This window comes from Arachis hypogaea, chromosome 15 (genome assembly GCF_003086295.3).
Source record: "Arachis hypogaea cultivar Tifrunner chromosome 15, arahy.Tifrunner.gnm2.J5K5, whole genome shotgun sequence".
In the NCBI taxonomy this organism is placed as follows: domain Eukaryota; kingdom Viridiplantae; phylum Streptophyta; class Magnoliopsida; order Fabales; family Fabaceae; genus Arachis; species Arachis hypogaea.
In genome coordinates, this window is record NC_092050.1 from 22,940,737 (window position 1) to 22,960,710 (window position 19,974).

General features: G+C 29.7%; 1 protein-coding gene and 1 non-coding gene across 4 annotated transcripts; one reads left to right on the forward strand and one right to left on the reverse strand.

The window, feature by feature from the left end:
• The first annotated feature begins 10,894 nt into the window (after nt 1–10,894).
• LOC112749971 (lysM domain receptor-like kinase 3) lies at nt 10,895–15,940 on the forward strand. Of its 3 annotated transcripts, none has more exons than XR_011873295.1 (9): nt 10,895–11,651; nt 12,916–13,107; nt 13,193–13,347; nt 13,457–13,546; nt 13,884–14,141; nt 14,234–14,331; nt 15,153–15,291; nt 15,388–15,496; nt 15,592–15,619. XR_011873295.1 is itself a non-coding variant. In XM_025798426.3 (9 exons), exons 1-9 carry the CDS (start codon nt 10,958–10,960, stop codon nt 15,754–15,756), a joined length of 1,890 nt encoding a protein of 629 aa, XP_025654211.1. In that variant the 5' UTR covers nt 10,896–10,957; the 3' UTR covers nt 15,757–15,940. The 3 variants fall into 3 exon arrangements, 2 of the variants coding, with proteins under 2 accessions (XP_025654211.1, XP_025654214.1); XM_025798426.3 differs by having other exon boundaries at nt 10,896–11,651; nt 15,398–15,496; nt 15,592–15,940; XM_025798429.3 differs by having other exon boundaries at nt 10,897–11,651; nt 13,208–13,347; nt 15,398–15,496; nt 15,592–15,940.
• TRNAI-AAU (transfer RNA isoleucine (anticodon AAU)) lies at nt 13,749–13,822 on the reverse strand. Its single transcript has one exon. It is a non-coding gene; the product is annotated as a tRNA-Ile (tRNA).
• Nucleotides 15,941–19,974: the final 4,034 nt, after the last annotated feature.

Genomic DNA, 19,974 nt, shown 5'->3' on the forward strand with positions numbered 1-19,974 from the left:
TTATATTAATATCTCAAATTTAATAAATATGATGTAAAGAAAATAAGTTATAGTAAAGAAAAATGGTATAAACTATTGTAGTTGGTTAGTTTTTTTTAAGCTCGTGTATGAAAGTGTGGCGGTTCAAAACCGTCGCAATTTTTTTAAAAAAATCCGAATAAATTTGCGGTGGTTTCAAAATCGCTGTATATTTTTTTAAATCTACTGACCAAAATAGCCCGCAAAATCGTCAACCTGATTTGCTGCGGTAGTGCCAGTGGTTCATTAGAATCGCCTCAAAATCAAATCCCCCCTAAACCGTAATGTTTGTGGAACCATTGGTATATCGTTTTGTGGAGATTTTAAACTGCCGTAAATTCAAAAAAAACCGCCGCAAATTCCCATTTCCCTTGTAGTGACTCTCCATTATATTCAAGGCTTCATTAGCGGTCATTCAACTCCATACAGAGGTTAAAAGGGGTTACAACTACGCCAAATAGGCGAAACAATCGCAGAAATAGATTTCTTTAACAAAACAAGTGTGTGCGCATGCACATGCACAAATCTGACTGCAATTCTTGTCGGGTGCGTATACACAATGTGCAATTTTCTCTTGGTGTGCGTAAACACACCCTCATGCGTACGCATTAGCTGGAACACTCGCGCTTCGTAGTGCGCATGCACGTCCCTGTGTGCGCGCACACAGGCCGAATTTTCTGGTTTTCTGCAAACACTGCAATTTAAGTTTTTTACACAGTTTTCAAACGTACATAACTTTTGCTACAAAATTCTGTTTTCCTCCATTCTTAGATGGTTTTAAAGCTATCATCATCATCTTTAAGGTAAAGTTTATTAAATTTCAAGCTTCGAACGCCAAATTATGACCCGTCAAAGTTGGTCAAAATATATATTTTACCAATTTCTGCATAATTATCAATTTCACCAATTCTCAAATTTGTCACTTTCAAAACAACCTAACCCAATTCTAGGCACTATTTTCACACAATTATCAATTCCAAATCATGCCCTAGCCATTCAAAGCCCAAACAACCAAATCCAACCCAATTAACTACTTCACTCTTCATTATTAGCATTAATCAACAATTTCCAATTCAATTTCACAATCCATCACACTTATACATCCAGAATCATGACCACAATACAATTAAATCTTTAAATACCTCAATTGAGGTTCATAAATTACCAGGAAGAGGATACCTCACCCAATCACGGCTTTTGGCCCAAATTCTCGTATCATAGCCTTTCATAGGCAATCGAACACTACATCCATCAGTTCAATCACACATATACACATCACAACATGGCAGTGCCACCAACTTACCATAATTTATCCCATTACGGCCTCCGGACCAAATTATCATATCAACCATCAACAGTCACTCAATTATGCAATCACACTCAATAGGGCTTAATGTGAGAAAAAGTGGGATTGATTGGGAGTGTGAATAGTAAAAGCTAGGGCTCTTCCTACTCTCTCAGTCTCTCTTCTTCGTTGCTCTCTCTCTCTCTCAAATGAGGGGTGAATGAGCTCTTATATACCATGGACTTAGGTCCAATGTGGGTCCATTTGTAATTCTGAGCCCCTGGCCCCATCTTAAGCCAAAATCTTTAAAATAAGTGTCCGAATTTTTATTCTAAATATTTTTTTGTCATTTTTACACTTTTAATTCTCTCACATACAGTTCCGAACATATTTAAGATAGTACTAGTAAATTTCAATCCTGGTACAGTTTTTCTAAAATTAATTATATTTTTGCGCTCAAAATTATTTTGAGTTAAATTTTTACCGATAATTTTTCAAATCATAAATTTTTTATTTTTAATCCTTTTTGCTCATAATTAATTTATTAATTAATTATTCATCATTTATTTGGGTTTTGCATTATTAAATTTTTTTGTTATAAAGTCAAATTGGTTAAGTTCTTTAATCTAATTTTTAGTATTTTTTAAAGCCAAAAAATTCTTTTAAACTCATATTGATTTATTAATCTTTTAGTTACAATTTATAGTATTATAAAACTTAGGGACAGATTTATGTTCATGGTTGTGAGGACAAGTATCTCCGGTGAATTTCAAAAGTTTTTCAAACAATACATAATAATAAAATTTATTTGTCTCCACTATAAAATTAAATTTGACTCTACTATGTTATTGAACTTCGATCATCAACTTTAATTATGTAAAAGCAAATAGTAATTCAAAATTTAAATGAATTTGTTACAATAATCTTTAAAAAGAAGAAGTGAAATAATTACAGATTTATTATTTTACAATTGCAACTGATAAATAATTTAAAGCTTGAAAAAACTTATTTATATACTTAGTGAATATCAATATTGTGTCGTGTATATATATTTTATTTGTTTAAAATAGAGTTAACTACCAATTTGGTACTCAAAAAATTTAGGCATTGACAAAAAAAAATATTAATCTTATATTGACTATTAAATAAAAAATGGTTAAATAAAATATTAATCCTATATTGACTATTAAATAAAAAGGGTTAAATAAATAAATAATAACAATAATAATAATAATAAAATAATAAAATAAGAAATTAAAATAATATTATTTATTTATTGGTTTTTTTTTTAAGTTAACTTTAGTTTTTTCTAAGATAACAACAACATCCATTAAAAGAACTTTTTTAGATATGAATATTATAAAGAATCAGTTTTATAATCATACGGGAGATAAATTTTTTAAATTATTATTTACTAATATATATAAAAAGAGAGATATCTGATTGTATTTATAATAAAAAAAATTACTCAATCTTTTTAAAATATAAAACCTAAAAGAATAAAATTTTAATTTATATTATTATTATTTTAATATTTTAATTTATTAATTAGATAATTTAAAGATTAATTATATTTTATAATAATAAAGTATAATTATAAAAATTATTATCATGTTATATATGTTTTTTCCCACTCACAAAATTTTTTAGATGCGTAACTAATGAAACTTACCTAACAACCACAAAAATGTGTTCAGGGACGAATCCAGAAAAAATTAATAATGGGAGTAAAAATATATAAAGTAAAATTTATATATAGATATTTTATTTTATCTTTTTTTTTTCACAGTATATTCTAACATAACAAATCAAGAATTAATCTATTATGGATCTGAATTCTATTTAAGAGTCTGTTATCGTCCAATAAATTATTATATATACAAAATAAAATTTAAATTCTTAACACTTATTTAAATAAACTACTAATATTTTAAGATATATTCTAAATAACTCCTAATAATTAGATAGTATCATGAAACTAATTATTACTCTGTTTTAGTTTATTTATTTATTTATTTTAGAGATAAACTTAATATAACAAAAAAATAAATATTAATATTTATATATAATTATATTTGGTTATCAAAATTTTTGTAGGGACAAATATCCCTCTTACTTCTACCTGAATCTGTGCCTGAATGTGTTTGTCTATCTCTATTTTTTACACAATTTATTAGTATTTATCATTAGTAATTTTATTTGCAACATCTTTAATTTCTTAAGTATCTTGTAAATTAATATATCATTTAATCAGTGATCAAACATCTAAAAATATTAAGATTTAAGATCGATTGACTATAAATATATATGATTAAAAAGAATATAATTCAATAATAATATTGATCTATAATTATCCAGTTGACATAAAATATTATATCATTATTATTCTAGCTAAAAAATATTAATTTATAATCATATAAATAAAACAAAAAATATAAGTAAATGATGAGAGAAAAATGTCCATTATCAAAAAATGAAATTAGATTATTAATTTCAAATTCTAATTTTTTCTAACTATCTTTCCTATAATATGTATTTCTATTTTATGTGTATATTTTTTACTACTCAATCCTATCTCTCGAACTCTAAGTAAAATCTCCTTTTATAGAATAAAAAATGCATCATTATCAGCCCCCTAAATAAAGAAAATAAGATCGTGGCATTTGAAATCCAAAACCTAGCATGCATCATTATCTCCCATTCGATCTAGTGTCTATATTGAAATCCAAAACTCTTTGTTTGTGGACCAATAGCTTTATTGTAAGAAGTAACAACTAAGAACCCTCTTCTTGAATTTAAAAATGAGACGTGCTACACATACAAATTTTTTTGACATACAAGTTTATACAAGTTAATTCTAATTCAATAAAATTCATTTTTATAATGCAAGGAAGAAGAGGAAGAGTTTTGAATTATATAGAACTTATCAATACACATACATAAAAAATTCTTAAACAATACAATATAAATAATTTGTATGGACTTATATGTGTAAATGACTTGTATGTAGAGAATAATCCTTTAAAAATATCAGTTAGTCAATTCATTGCGATTATTTTTAAAGGGTTCAAAATCAGCCGCTCCTCGATCGTATCATATGCATAAATAACTTACCTATTAAGATGTGACAAACGTTATTTATTTATTTACTATTATTGTTGTTTTGGTATATATATTAATATTGCAACTTTTATATTTATCAAAAAACATTTTCTTTAGTGTTTATAAAATAAATCATCTCTTGTGTTGTTTGGATTAGTTTTTATAAGGATAATTTTTATATATATAAATAAGTTAAATAATTTATTTTTTAACATATGTAGTTTGAGAGATATTTATCAATTTACGTAATATTTTTTATCTCGTTAATGGTGCAAATGAGATAATTATGAACTAATTGCGTTTTCAATGTAAATGAGATAAGTCATAAATATTCATATCTCGTTTATAGTGTAATATACACATATCTTGTTTATATTATAAATGAGATATGATCAATTAAAAATTTTACACATCTAGTTTGTACCTAAGATATGGTGTAAAAAAGATAATTTATCTCGTTTACAGTGTAAACGAGATATGTGTATAATTATCTCATTTACAGTGTAAACAAGATATGTGTATAATTATCTCATTTACAGTATAAACGGAATAAAGAATATAATATAAGAATAAAGCTCTACAACTAATTAAACAAAATACTTAACTAAGTCTAACCAAGTTGTTATAACCATTTTTCACATACATCACACGCGTGCACTCTTCTTCATCCTCCTTATACTCTTGTTATTGCTACTCTTCTTCGTCCTCCTTATACTCTTGTTATTGCTGCTGCTTCTCTCTCTTGAATTCCTCCTCCTCCTCCTCCTCCTCCTCCTCCTCCTCCTCCTCCTCATCATCATCATCATCATCGTTATTGTTATCGTCGTCGTCGTCATCATCATTATTGTTATCATTGTTATCGTTATCGTCGTTGTTTTCTTCTTATATGTAAATAACATTGTTCATTCTTTTTTAAATTTTTTTTTGTTCTGGTTAATTTCGTTGTGTTATCTACAAATTTTTTACTTATTTTATTTTCTATCAAAATTTGTAAGTTTGCAACTCAAGTCTTCATGAAATAAATTCTTACTTTCATTACATCAGTTAGTTAGAAATTTTGGTCTTAGAGTGAATTCGGTATTATTTTTTAAAAATTTATGTGTTTTATATATCAGATACGTCGTCCTCTTCTTATATATAAATGTCATTGTTCATTTTCTTTCAAATTTTAACATTTTTTCTACTTAATTTTACTGTGTTATCTACGAATTTTTTTACTTATTTTCTTTTCTATTAAAATTTGTGAATCTGCAACTCAAGTCTCCATAAAATAAGTTTTTAGTTCTATTATCACATCATTTAGTTAAAATTTTGGTGTAAGAGTGAAGATATTTCAGTGTTATTTTTTAGATATTTTTATGTGTAATTTTATATATGAGATAAGCATTCAATTCATTGAATGCGTAATATTTTATAGAAAGATTCAATTTTTTTTATCATGTTACTGAACTTCTAGTGTCGGTGTTGTCTTATTTCATTTATAGAGTCTGATCTATACAATGGAGTCAGATAGCAGAGTGTATGATAGAGTAATGATTAAGCTAAATTGAATTAGTTACACACTCTTTTTCTTAGTTAGATTAGTTACAAGCTAGCTGTTAGTGTAAACTCTTCTTTCTTCTTCTTCAATTCTCTCTTCTTGTTCTCTATTTCACCACTCTTCGTTCCTCTAGTTTAGTTTAGCACTGATACTTTTCATGGTATTAGAGTTGTAGTTCGTTCAATAATCATAAAGGTAAACTTAGGGATAGCTGAAGCTCATGTTCAGCACCAACCTAACTTCACGTCCTCATCAATTTTGATGAAACTTGATGAAGACAATTTTCTCTAATGGAAAGATCAAGCGAAATCGACAATCGAAGGACATAATCTATTAGCACACATCACAGGAGAAGATATTCTAGCTCAGTACACAGCTTTAGGATAAAAGAATCCGAAATTTGTGAGGTGAAAGCGGTAAGATGCTCTGCTCAAATCTTGGTTATTAGCGTCAGTGACCAAGCCTTACTTGAATGGTAGGTTGCCTGTACACATATCAGGTATGTAGAAGGTTAGAAAGTCACTTTGCATAACAAATTAGAACAAGAATTCTGCAATTAAAGAACAAACTAAGTAGCATTAAAATTGAAAGTTCTACCAGTAGCTATGTATTAGAAATTAAAGAAACAACTCTGATGGAACACTCCAGAAGTACAAGGCTAGGCTGGTTGCCCAAGACTTCTCTTAGAGACCTGGGTTTGATTTTATCAAAACCTACAATCCGGTAGTGAAACCAATTTAATCAGGTTAGTCTTGACACTTGCATTAGCAAACAATCGGTCAATTAGACAATTGCATGTAAATAATGTGTTTTTGCATGGAGAGTTACTTGAGGATGTAATATATACAACATCTACAGGGCTATGTACAAGGTGATGAAAAATTAGTCTGCAAACTTACCAAGGCGTTGTATGGTTTGAAACAGGCTTTGAGGGCTTGGTATCATAAGCTGTCTACAGCTCTGCATCAATTTGGATTCTCTGCCACAGCCTCTGATGTTTCAGTCTTCACCAAATTTGATGCCAATGTCACCACCTTTGTTCTAGTATATGTAGATGATGTGATCATCATTGGAAGCTTAACCAGTGCTATGACTGATGTGGTGAATCAGTTGAATTGCAAGTTTGCACTCAAAGATAGGGGAGACCTTCATTACTTTCTAGGCATTCAAGTTAGCAAGACCAATGGTGGAGGACTATTACTCAACCAAGAAAAATATGTCAATGATTTATTGGGTAAGGCAGGTATGATAGGTTGCAAACCTTGTAAAATACCTCTCCAATCATCACTAAAAATCTCTCAGTTTGGTGGTGACATGTTTGATGAACCAGCACTTTATCGCTTAGTGGTAGGAAGTCTTCAGTATCCCACAGTTACAAGGCCAGAGCTCGCTTATGCTGTGAGCAAAATCTCTCAGTTCATGCAGGACCTGTTAGAGTCTCATTGAAAACTAGTAAAAAGAATCCTCAGGTATATAAGTGGCGCTATCAAATATGATTTACATCTCCATAGAAATGACTCTTTGAATATCACTGCCTACTATGATTCAGACTGAGGGGGACACCTTGATGACAGAAAGTCGACTAGTGGTATGTGTGTTTTCTTAGGAAGGAATTTGGTCTCTTGGTCGTATAAAAAGCAGTCTGTGGTAGCTATGTCAAGCACAGAGGCTGAATATAGAGCTATGACGGATCTAGTTGCATAACTAATTTGGATTAAGAATCTACTAAGCAAGTTAAAGGTCATAGCCTCTACTCTTACCATATACTGTGATAACCTGAGTGCTATACTTTTAGTAGCCAACTCCATTCTACATTCAAAGTCTAAACACTTTGAAACTGATATTAATTTTGTAAGGAATTATGTCACAAAGAAAGTAGTGCAAGTCAGTCATGTTCCGGGATATGTTCAGTTGGCAGACATTCTTACAAAAGAAATTACTTCTGGATCATTTGATAATGTTAGGACAAGGCTAAATGTTGAGCCAAATTTGTCATGCAATGCCACTACTGAAAGAGCGGTAGAAACAATTCATGAGCTAAACATGTCTAGTAATGAAAGCATTCTATAGAATTGCAGAGAAAGCTTAAAGGCCTTAGTAGTAGAGTGCATGATAGAGTAAATGTTAAGCTATACAATAGAGTCAGATAGCAGGTGCATGATAGAGTAATGGTTAAGCTAAATTAAATTAGTTAAGCTAAGTAGCTAAGTCAGCAGAGTTAGTCTCTCTCTCTCTCTCTCTCTCTCTCTCTCTCTCTCTCTCTCTCTCTCTCTCTCTCTCTCTCTCTCTCTCTCTCTCTCTCTCTCTCTCTCTCTCTCTCTATTAAATTAGTTATAAGCTAGCTGTCATTAGGCTCAATATATATACTTCTAGCTGTTAGTTATAGAGTCACTGTAATAGTTCAATTCACCTTTACTAAATCAGTAAAACCATTTTCTCTTCTTCTTTAATTCTCTTCTTCTTGTTCTCTATTTCACCACTATTCATTCCTCTCATTCAATTTAGCACTGATACCTTTCAGAGTTAATGTGTTCTTTTAGTACGTAATTTACTTTCTATATTCTGTATCACTGTATTTAAATTCTGGTGTCACTTTAAACAAATGTCTATGCTATTTTTATTTTTGACAAGAATTAAATTCAATAAGTATGAACCTACATTTATTCAACTAAATAAGATTGTAATACAGACATGTTCATTCAACTCTAATATAAAAAGCAATGCTTCTAAAAGAGGAAGTAAGAACAACAGAAAAAAAAAGATAGAAAGAAGAATAATAATATAAGAAGAAAAAATACAGCATTAAAGAAGATATTTCTGTATTTTTGTAGCAAATTTTTTGTGTCAAAATTAAGAAATTTTAGTGTTATTTTTCTGCATAGTTCAAAATTTCTTGTTTCGCATTCTCATAATTCTTGTTTTATCCTCTTAATAAAAACTTATGTCACAGTTAAGAAATTTCTGTGTAAAAATCGAGAAATTTCTATTTCACGATTAAAAAGTTTCAATGCTATTTTCTGATATATTCTGCATAACTAAAAACTCTTCTTCTTCTTTATTATCATCATCTTCTTTTTCTTTTTCATCTTCTTCTTTTTTGTTTTACTTTTTCATAATTCTTCTAATTTTACCATCTTAACAAAAATAAAAATAAAAAAATCAAACAAAGAAGTAGAAAAAATACATAATGCTGCAAAATCACTAGAAAGAGGAAGAAAAGAAAAAATACAGCAACAATAGCAGCAATAAAAGAACAATAATAAAAAAAAATACATAAAGAAAAAGAATGAACGCTCGATACAAATATTTACATTAGTAGGAATAGTTAGAGTGTGTATTTACGCTCTCAAATAAAACTTATTTTTGTTGAGTTTGAACCAAATTAATTGGATTTGTTTGTCAAAAACATTAGATGTATAACAAAATTGATGATATAAATTGATAAATATTTCCAAATTACATATGGAAGTAAATAAAATATTTAATTTGTTTATTTGAAAAAATCCGTTTTCATAATTGAATTACATCTATTTAATTATAATAATATCAAATTATAAAGTTAATATTAGTTCAAATATAAAATAATAATTTGTCTACACCTTCGATAGTCAACCTACTAATATTAGATTTTAGTAATTTTACTATATATCTTTCTTATATATTGATTTATGAAAAAAAAAACCAAAAGAAATAAAGGTTCGATTACTAATATCTTAACTTTTGTGGCGAGTGATAGTGTGTTTATTAGCACATCTAAGAATCAAGTGGCATTATTTAACAAGGTACAATGAGAGATAATAAACCAATATTTAATGTAAACATAAGCAACTTCAGCCTTTATTGGTTTGGAATATAGCCTATGGCTTCAAGTCTTCAACTTCATATGATTCGATCAGTATTGCCGTCGGGGGTCCCACAGTGTTGAATCCCACTTCCCTAACGCTAACAGACACATATATATGAACAGAAAAAATTGTGTCACAATCATATCATACATCATATTATAATTATAATTATTTTAAGTCCATGCTGTGTTGATACTTTATTAAGAGAAAAAGGATCACATGTATTCTTTTAATCAAACGTCTCTTCCAAAAGTAAAAGCAAAAAATCTACATCCGTTCTTGCTTAACAATTTCTATTATTGGGCTAGCTAGTACTTGAAACATAAATAATAGATATGATGTGTGTATTTTACTTAAATTAAAAGGCTTTTTAATTATCTAGAAGAATGTTATTATGGATAAATTTTTTAATTAATTCTTTTTAAATTCAGAAGTTTAAGTTGAATTTAGTATTAATATAACTAACTCAATCAAGATTAAGGTATGTACATATTTAATAATATTTACTAATTGTCTATTAAAAAATAAAAATTTGCATTGTTAAACCGACTTCTATACACAATATTCCAAATTTTTACTAGGTGATCGAGTTGAGATATTTCTTCGTTTCTTCAAAGAAGCAACAAAGATATGATAACAAAGGAATCTAGGTTAATAAGGATGTTTTAAAGAAAAATGTTATATTTTGGATATATAGTTTTGTACTTTTTATTTTTACTATGAAAAGTAATTGATAAAAAAAAAAAAATTGTACCATAAAAAAATTATCAAAAAATTTTAAAATCAAAATTTTTTTATTAATTTTGACCAGCATTTAACGAATACTAATATTAAATTATTTTTTATATTAATTTATGTGTATAAATTTTGATAAATATAATTACAAATTATATTATTATGTATATAAATTTTGGTAACTATAAAAATAAATAATATATTTCAGTGTGTAAATTTTTATAAATATAAATATAAATTATTGCTAGCCAAGCATTAAATTAAAATAATAATATTTATTGTCCAATAGCATTACTGAAAAATAAAAAATAATAGAAATATATATATTTTACTTCAAAAGCTCCTTAACTTGCTCTAATTAACCCTACTCACTTTGTTCTCTCTCTTTATTAATTCCTTCACTAGTTGACAGATTAGTTAGTAATCTCTCTCATGATGAAGAACACCATGGCTTCTTTTACTCATCAACTCCCTCTTCTGCTTACCTTTGTGGCATCATTTGCATTTGTTCTTACCACAACTAGTGTGTTCTCATCGAAAGTTTCAATGAAAGAAACAATTTTGGAACCTTTCAAGTGCTCCACAAACATAAAAACATGCAATGCCTCACTCTACCACATAACCTACGGTGATAATGATGATGACCAAACCATACAACATTACATATCTTCCAATTACACAAACTCCTCCCAAATCAGACCAATCACACGTGGCACAAGACAAGACCACCTCATAACAGTGCCTTGTTCATGCAGAAACAACAACAACCTCACCGGTTATTACTATGACACAACCTACACTGTGAAGCCAAATGATAATTTCTATGACATTAATAACTTTGTTTACAGTGGTCAAGCGATGCTTATAAATGGTGTTTTGTACCCGGGTCAGAAACTGAGTATTCATATTCCTTGTGGGTGTTCAGAAATTGAGTCACAAATTGTTGTGACTTACACGGTTCAAAGAAATGATACCTCATCTGAAATAGCTAAGCTTTTGAATTCTACGGTTGCTGAGATGGAGAGTGTGAATCATCTTTTGGATCAGAACCCATCATACATAGATGTGGGTTGGGTTTTGTTTGTTCCTAGCCATTTTAATGGAATTCCACTGCCTCCAACAAAAGGTGATTATGAGTTTGACTTTCCATTATTTATTCGATTTTTATGCTTGTGTTTTATGTGCAACAACTTTTAAGTCCCATATATAGGTGAACAAAAATGCTAATTACATATAAAAAATTAGTCATTAAATTAATTATTTTATAAAATATTTAAAATATAAAATACACATTAAAAAAAATTAAATACTACATAAATTATACAATTATATAATGATTGATTTGGTAGAATTTTAATATATACATAATATTTTTAATTTTTCAACAAAAATATTAAATATATATAAAAATTAGTCATTAATATCACTTACCATTATATTTATATATGAATACATGTATAATATAATTTATTTTTAATATATATTTTATATTTTAATATATATTTTACACTAATAATTAATATTGATAGTCAATTTTAATATACATCTATATAATCAAATTTCCAATTATATACTTATTATTCTAATTAAGGCTTATCGTTATCGGCCAATATACAAAATTTAATCCATTTATTAGTTCTAAATAATTTGAATCTACTTTAGTATTTTTTTTTTATCCAGATATAATATATTTCTTTACTAATATATATAATAGAAAATTCTATGTACTACCCAAAATTGTTTTTAATAAAATACAAAAGAAAAAAAAACTATAGAATCTGAGTTCAATTTTTAATTATATATGTAAACTCATGGAGTTTAGAAGTATGATAAATGTAAAACCTACTTAAACTTTTTTTTTTCTATCAAAATGTAAAATTTTTTACTTGAGTTCTTTACGTTATATACATATTCTTAAAATCTTAAGTAATTAATGAATCAAGGGAAGTTCTGTTATGTAGTTTGTAATTTTTGCTTTACAATCAAGGGTTTTTTTTTTTTTTCGAAGAAGCATTCATTAATAACTAAATTTTAATTTTTCAATATTTTTTTAGAGGAGTATTTAAATTTTGTGATTTGTAGTCATTAACTAATTGACTAAATACTAGTCAAATACCGGCCAAATTTTAATAAAAATACTACCCCTAAACTTTCTCTTTTTTGTTATACAAAATTGATAACCCATACTAATTGACTAACATATATATCTATCTGTTTTTCTCTAATTGAACGTTTTACTCCTAACCAATCTAAAATGCACTAGACACTATTTCTAATACAAAATGTTAAAGGTCCATTTTGCTTGCATTTACTCAATCATCTATTTAAACTAACTTCATCAGCAATGAACAATGAGTATATGTATCTTCCATCTTATTGCTTTTTGGCAGAAAAGAAACCAAAGTGGCAGATAATCATTGGGGTCTTAGTGAGTGTGACATTACTTTCAGTGATTGCCGTCATCTTTCTCATTCTCAGGAGAAATAGGGATACCGCAGCATCCGCCACAAATAATCCAAAAAGTGTCACTAAAAGATCAATTTCCAAAAAGAACTCTGACATTCATAAAGAATACATGCAAGGTATTAGCTTACTTCAACATATAGAATATAAAGTTTTCGAGTCTCCAATAACAGGTAGAAATTAAAGAGCTTGTTTTATTGATAGTAAATGTTGGTGCAGATGCTACATCATTTGAGTCAGAAAGACCAGTAATTTACTCAATTGAGGAGATAGAAGATGCCACAAATAACTTCGATGAAAACAGAAGAATTGGGGTTGGTGGATATGGCAGTGTATATTTTGGAATGTTAGGCCACAAGGTACATGAAAATCGCATACACCTTATGTATCTTGATTACTATTCTTCAATGGAAAAATGCAAGTAGAATAAATTGTTTTAAACATAAATTATTAATTCATTATCATCAGGAGGTTGCTGTGAAGAAGATGAAGTCCAATAAATCCAAGGAGTTCTTCGCAGAACTCAAGGCCTTATGTAAGATCCATCACATAAACATTGTAAGTACATATTTAATTAAAGAAGTTTTGGCTACAAAATACTCAAGGCCTTATGTAAGATCCATCACATAAACATTGTAAGTTTGTAAGTACATATTTAATTAAAAATACTCAAGGCCTTATGTAAGATCCATCACATAAACATTGTAAGTTTGTAAGTACATATTTAATTAAAGAAGTTTTGGCTACAAAATAATATATTTGGCCCATGCAGGTCTCGAACCTGCGACCTTCGCGTTATTAGCACGACGCTCTAACCAACTGAGCTAATAGGCCTTGATATTTTGCTTGATTATTAATTATGGATATAATAACCAGTTTGTTTCATATATATAAGGTGGAGTTGTTAGGGTATGCAAGTGGAGATGACCACCTTTATTTGGTGTATGAGTATGTTGCAAATGGATCTCTGAGTGATCATCTTCATGATCCTTTACTTAAAGGACATCAGGCTCTATCTTGGTGTGCTAGGACTCAGATTGCATTGGATGCAGCAAAAGGAATTGAATACATACATGATTACACAAAAGCACAATATGTTCACCGTGATATAAAGACTACTAACATTCTTCTTGATCAGAAACTCAGAGCCAAGGTAGTGTATGTGCTTCAATTCATTCATATGACTAATCTACTACTCTTGGTTGCTGCTTTAATTTAATTCGATATATACTTATTATTAATTAGGTAGCAGATTTTGGCCTTGCAAAACTGGTGGAACGGACAAATGATGAAGAATTCATTGCAACAAGGCTTGTTGGAACACCAGGCTACCTTCCACCTGAGTAAGTTACGTTTTTCAATTTCTTTCTCCGAATGGTTATATAAAGATGGTAAACAAGGTGAAAACTTAAGTGCATTCGACTTCACGTGAAGTTGATAGTTGAGAGTCATTAGATGAAAATTTAGTCAAATCAGTTAAATCATCTAACGGCTCTCAGCTATCAACTTCACGTGAAGTCGACTGCACATAAATTTTCACCAGTAAACAAACCCAAGTCTGTGGCACTGACCTGTTTAATCAACCATAAAAGGTGGGCCGAACTAAAAAATAAACCTACCTTTTTAAAATGATGAAATTATATGGTAAATATGTGAGTTTACAGATTTTTTTTATGGGATGAAAGAGAAATTAAAAAAGTTAGGACTCATATTTTAAATAACAATAAAATAATAAAAAATAATTATAAAAAAATTTATATTCTCTTAATATTCGTTTTAAAATATATCCACCTAATCAGTCCCACTTAATTTGTAAAAAAAACTCGTCAGGACACCGCTTTTCTTTTTCTTTTTTAAATAAAGAATTCAATTTATGTCCTATTAAAAAAAATCTATAGACATAGTTAGACTAAGATAAGACGACATGAGACATAACAAGACAGGATGCATTAGTCTATTTGTCATTTAAGATTCAAATTAAAAGACAAAAATTTAGATATTAATCATTTATGAATACCACAATACCACACTCCAATAATCAAAATTTGGTGGAGTGGATGTTGTTAACATATAGTATGATATCAATTGGATGTTGAGAAGAATATTTTTCTTTGTTTCTTACTAACACATTGTTACACTTTTTTTGTGTGTTGATCCCATTAAGATCTGTGAAAGAATTACAAGTGACCATAAAAACGGATGTGTTTGCATTTGGAGTAGTTCTATCAGAGCTGATAACAGGAAAACGTGCGCTATTTCGTGACAGCCAAAAACCCAATCAAATGGAATCTCTTATTTCACTTGTATGCCAAACTCTTTTCTACATTACTTACACTCTTTTCTCAGAATCAAACTATGACTAACTGATGCTGATTATATATATTTTTTCTTTCCATGAGATTGATTCAGGTTAAGAAAATATTCCAAGATAATGATCCCGTCACTGCTTTAGAAAATGTTACAGATATGAATCTTCAACATAACTATCCTATAGACGGTATCTACAAGGTCAGATTCAAGTCTTTTTGTATTATTATTAATATTATTGAAGCTAAAATGTGATGCAATAATAAGAAATGGTGTTTGGTTGGATACGAATGAAGATGGGAGAAATAGCAGAGTGGTGCATGAGGGAGGAACCAATGGAGAGGCCTGAAATGAAGGAGATAGTTGGCGCGTTGTCACAGATAGTTATGACATCCATCGAGTGGGAAGCATCGCTCGGAGGAGATAGCCAAGTTTTCAGCGGCGTATTTATTGGAAGATAACCATTCAATTTCAAGGATTGAAACGTTTTATTTTTATTGTAAATGCTTTTTATTTTTTTGTGATTATTTTTTATTGTAAATGTTTTATTTCATCTTAATTTAGTCTTTTGGTTATTTTTTTTTTAAATATTTTTTTGTTATGATTTTTTTAAGGTAATAGCAAAATACAACTGTAGAGTTATAACGGTAATTTCTATGATGCACGGATACTGATATAAATATGAGATACGACACGACACACGAATTTTAAAATCTTATAAGACATGAGGACACGCATATATATAAAATATAAAGTATGTTTTAAATAAATTATAATGATATTTTGTTATTTTATTGATATTAAATATAAATTAATTTTTTAATTATTTTTAATATCTTATTTTAATTATATAAAGTATTTAAAATATTTTTTTGTTTTAATAAATAATAATATATACTATTTCTAAATTTATTTCAAGATTACATGTTAAGAATAAGGTTGGACACGCTCATACGTGATGGTATTTAGATGTATCTAAGCGTGTCTAGAGTATAATTTTTTATTTTTTATTTTTTATTAAGACACGGTTGGATAAAGCAGACACGCATGTCAAACGAGTATCGTGTCTTAAATGTATCCAACACACAAACACAACAACTCAGCAAAGTGTCCGTACTTAGGTAATAATTTAAAAGTAAAAATAACAATTAAAAAATAAGAGAAATGAAAGGATAATAATTAAAAAAATATATTTAAAATAAAATAAAATATTTAAAATATTAAAAAAATTAAAACTTAATTGAAACCTTAAAAACTAAAATAACACTCTATATAATTTTATATCTCTCTTTAACAGATATTCCAACATCAACCACTCAACTAATCAATCCTAATTATTTTTGGTATCTTGTGGAGTGTTGAATATTTAGGGCTGTTGGTCGGAAAATATAATTTCAAAGCTATCGAGGTTAAGTTTTGATAAACATTATTTTGAAGAATGTAATCTTTATTGAAAAAAAAATCATCGAGGAAAAGAGGTAGAATTCAATCGAGGAGCATGATCGAAGAAGAAGAACAAACAGAGTTGATTAATGGTAGTTACCTACGTTATACAAAAGAGTAGGAATGGTTACTCAAAAATCAATGCACGTGGGAGTTACATTTGAAGCTGATTGATTAAATATTTCTATAAATAGGTGAAAGATCAAAGAAAAAAGGGTTGAAATTTCTTGTTAGAAAATATTCTTGCTCACTCACATCCCCAGCGAATTTCTGAGTCTGCTTAGAATTTTCTTTTTTGTAGTGTACCTGACTTCCTTCCACTATCTTTACTTTTCATTTAAATTTCTCGTTATCTTTACTTTCTTGGAAATTTACCTTTCCAACAAGTTTACTTTTTCCATTTTCTTTTAAGATTAAGCACTTTATTTTTTATTTCGAAGTCCTTTGATCTTGTCAGAGGCAATTTACTGCTTTATTTAAATTCAATGCCATTTATTTCAATTTCAGTCATTTTACTTTCAAGTTTACTTTGCTTTTCTTTCAGATTTTCTTTTATTGTTTTGTTCAATCGAAAAACCTTTGATGCACTTTCGAAAATTGGTACTCGCAAAACGAGTAAGTTTTGCTCCCAAATCATTAGATATCGAACTGTTTCGATTTACTAAAAATTGATAAAATAAATTGGCATGTCCGATGGGACAGTTTTTAAAAATAAGTGTGTTAAAAAGTGTTTTGAAATGATCTAGTGCATGCAACTTAGAAGTAGCAAGATTATTTGAATGGCAAAAGAAGTTTCTAATACTAATGTGGAATTATTTATAAACGATAATGTTGCTGTGGTTGCACCAATTCTGATGGAGACATCGTCACATGTTGAAAATAGTACAATTGGGAAGAATGTAACAGTTACTAATCCCCCAATTGGGAATAGTGGACAAAATCTACGTCCACGGATTGTTGTAATGCAACCGTCAGTAACTGCTGGTTGGCCTCCTTATGGCTTTCTTCCAGGTTATACTCCACCTGGGTATGCTCCTCCAGTTAGATTTGGAAATTCATCAAGTTTTGGTGGTAACACAGGGCCTCCATTGTATTCTGAGTTTTCTCGGAATTATCAATTGGGTTCTACATCGAATGCTTCTAGTTTGATGGTTGTTTTTCGACAACATGTTGATGAAAGTCATCATGATTTGGTCAATTTATTGACCTAACAGATGACTACAATTTTGAATCCTATGATGGCTGATCAATAATTGAAATTTGAGCACCTTGCTAGGCAAGTAGAGAGAATTGCTCGAATTATAATGAAGGAGATCAAAATTTACAAATGAATCAGGAGGATGGGATGCCTAAAAATATGAAAAATAATATGCATTTTGAAAGAGATAATCTTCGAATTGTTCATCGAGACCAAAATATGTATTGGCACGAATGAGAATTAATCAGTGTAGTGAGAGATATCAAGCAACTAGCCATTCAACTAATAATTGTATCCGTTTCAGGGACTTGATTCAAGAAGCGATTATGGAAGGGAGGTTGAGGTTTGATGATAGCAAAAAGGACATGAAGGTTGATTCTGATCCTTTCGATGTTGGTGCAAATTTTGCGAAACTTTTTCTAGGGGTTAATATGGTTGGTTTTTCCTATGAGTTCGATACTGTTTTGGGGAACTTCGAAACTAATGTCCGATCAGTGTATCCTAGTGTTGGTGAAGGATTGTTGGAATTTTTGATGCAGCAAAATTTAAAGGATCGAGATGTGTCTTTATGTCCTCGATGTAATGATGTATTTGATGCTGATGCTACAACAATTTTCAAAAAAGAGATAATGAAAAAGGAGTTAGCTCATAAGGAAGAACAAGTTCAACAAAGACAACCTCCTTGAAGGCAGCAGGGACAAAGTTCTGGTGTCCCTCAAAGGAATTTTCCTCCTCCAATGAATTGTTCTCAAGTTCTGGGTGTGCAATAGATTCGAAATTGTCAAGAGTTTCATAATTGAGATGCATGATATAGGTATAATCCTCAGAGGGGTCATCGAGGTTTTCATTGTGGCCACTATCCATATCCTCGAGGACGAGCCAGAGGAAATCGAGGAGGGAGGAATGGACGTCAAATGAGATAAAGAGAGCCATTGAATAACAAAGGCAAGCGGGCAACCCCTTCTGTTCTTTCATGAGTATTTTTCCCGTCTGATGGGGAAATGGTTCCTAAGGAAATCCCATCACCAGCTAAGTTCGAAAAAGGTAAGGCTGTTGCTGTAGCCCAATCGATAACAAAGAAAAAGATGTCAATCTAGACGGAGAGTATTTTGAAGAGGGTGATGAAGAGATGGTAAGCACCATTTTGATTATACCAACTGAATATTTGGGTGAATATGAAGGAAACCCAAATGAAGATTATGATGTAGATGACGAAGAGGCATTTGCGTTCATTCGGCCAAAGGATGAATTGAGATGCTTTCAAAATCTCACTGAAAAACAAAAGTCACATCTTCGACCGTTACATGTCACTGCTTTTATGAGTGGTATTTGTGTTAACAAAGTTCTGGTCGATGGAGGGGTAGTGATCAGTTTGCTGCCAGAAAGGATGTTGACAAAAGTGGGAAAATATTTTGATGATTTGGTTCCCATTAACATTTCAGTAACTGATTATAACGGTGTATTAACTCATGCAAAAGGGTTAGTGACCCTTCAAGTGCAAGTGGGATCCTCACATCGAAATACTATTTTTGTTGTGGTGTCATCAAAGACCAGTTATAATGCACTACTGTGACGAGACTGGATTCACGGTATTGGAGCTGTACCTTCGATCGTGTATCAGAGTATTCTTCTTTGGACTGATGAAGGAAAATCTGAAGTAGTTAAAGCGGATTCGAGCTTATATGTCAAACAGTTATATGTTGATTTCATGGTGTATAATCAGAAACTGAAACCTCTTTATGTCGACAGTGTGCTTAATTCTTATAATTGTGAAGACTGCTTTCTAACTTCAGAAGGACTTAACGTGAAACTTCGTCATCCAAAGCTCGATTTTCCTCCTACTGGATGGGAGTAGTGCCTCTAAAAAGGTTGGTGGTTTGAAAATCTCTTGTCATGCCTGAAAGTCAAGATATTTCAGATTATTTGATTTTTTTTAAAAATTATTAAAGTAATTTCAATTCTGGTGAAAGTTTTTCTCATGTTAGAAGTGATTCTTCTGATGAAGTTGAGTCACTATAGGGATTTCAATTCTGTTTTT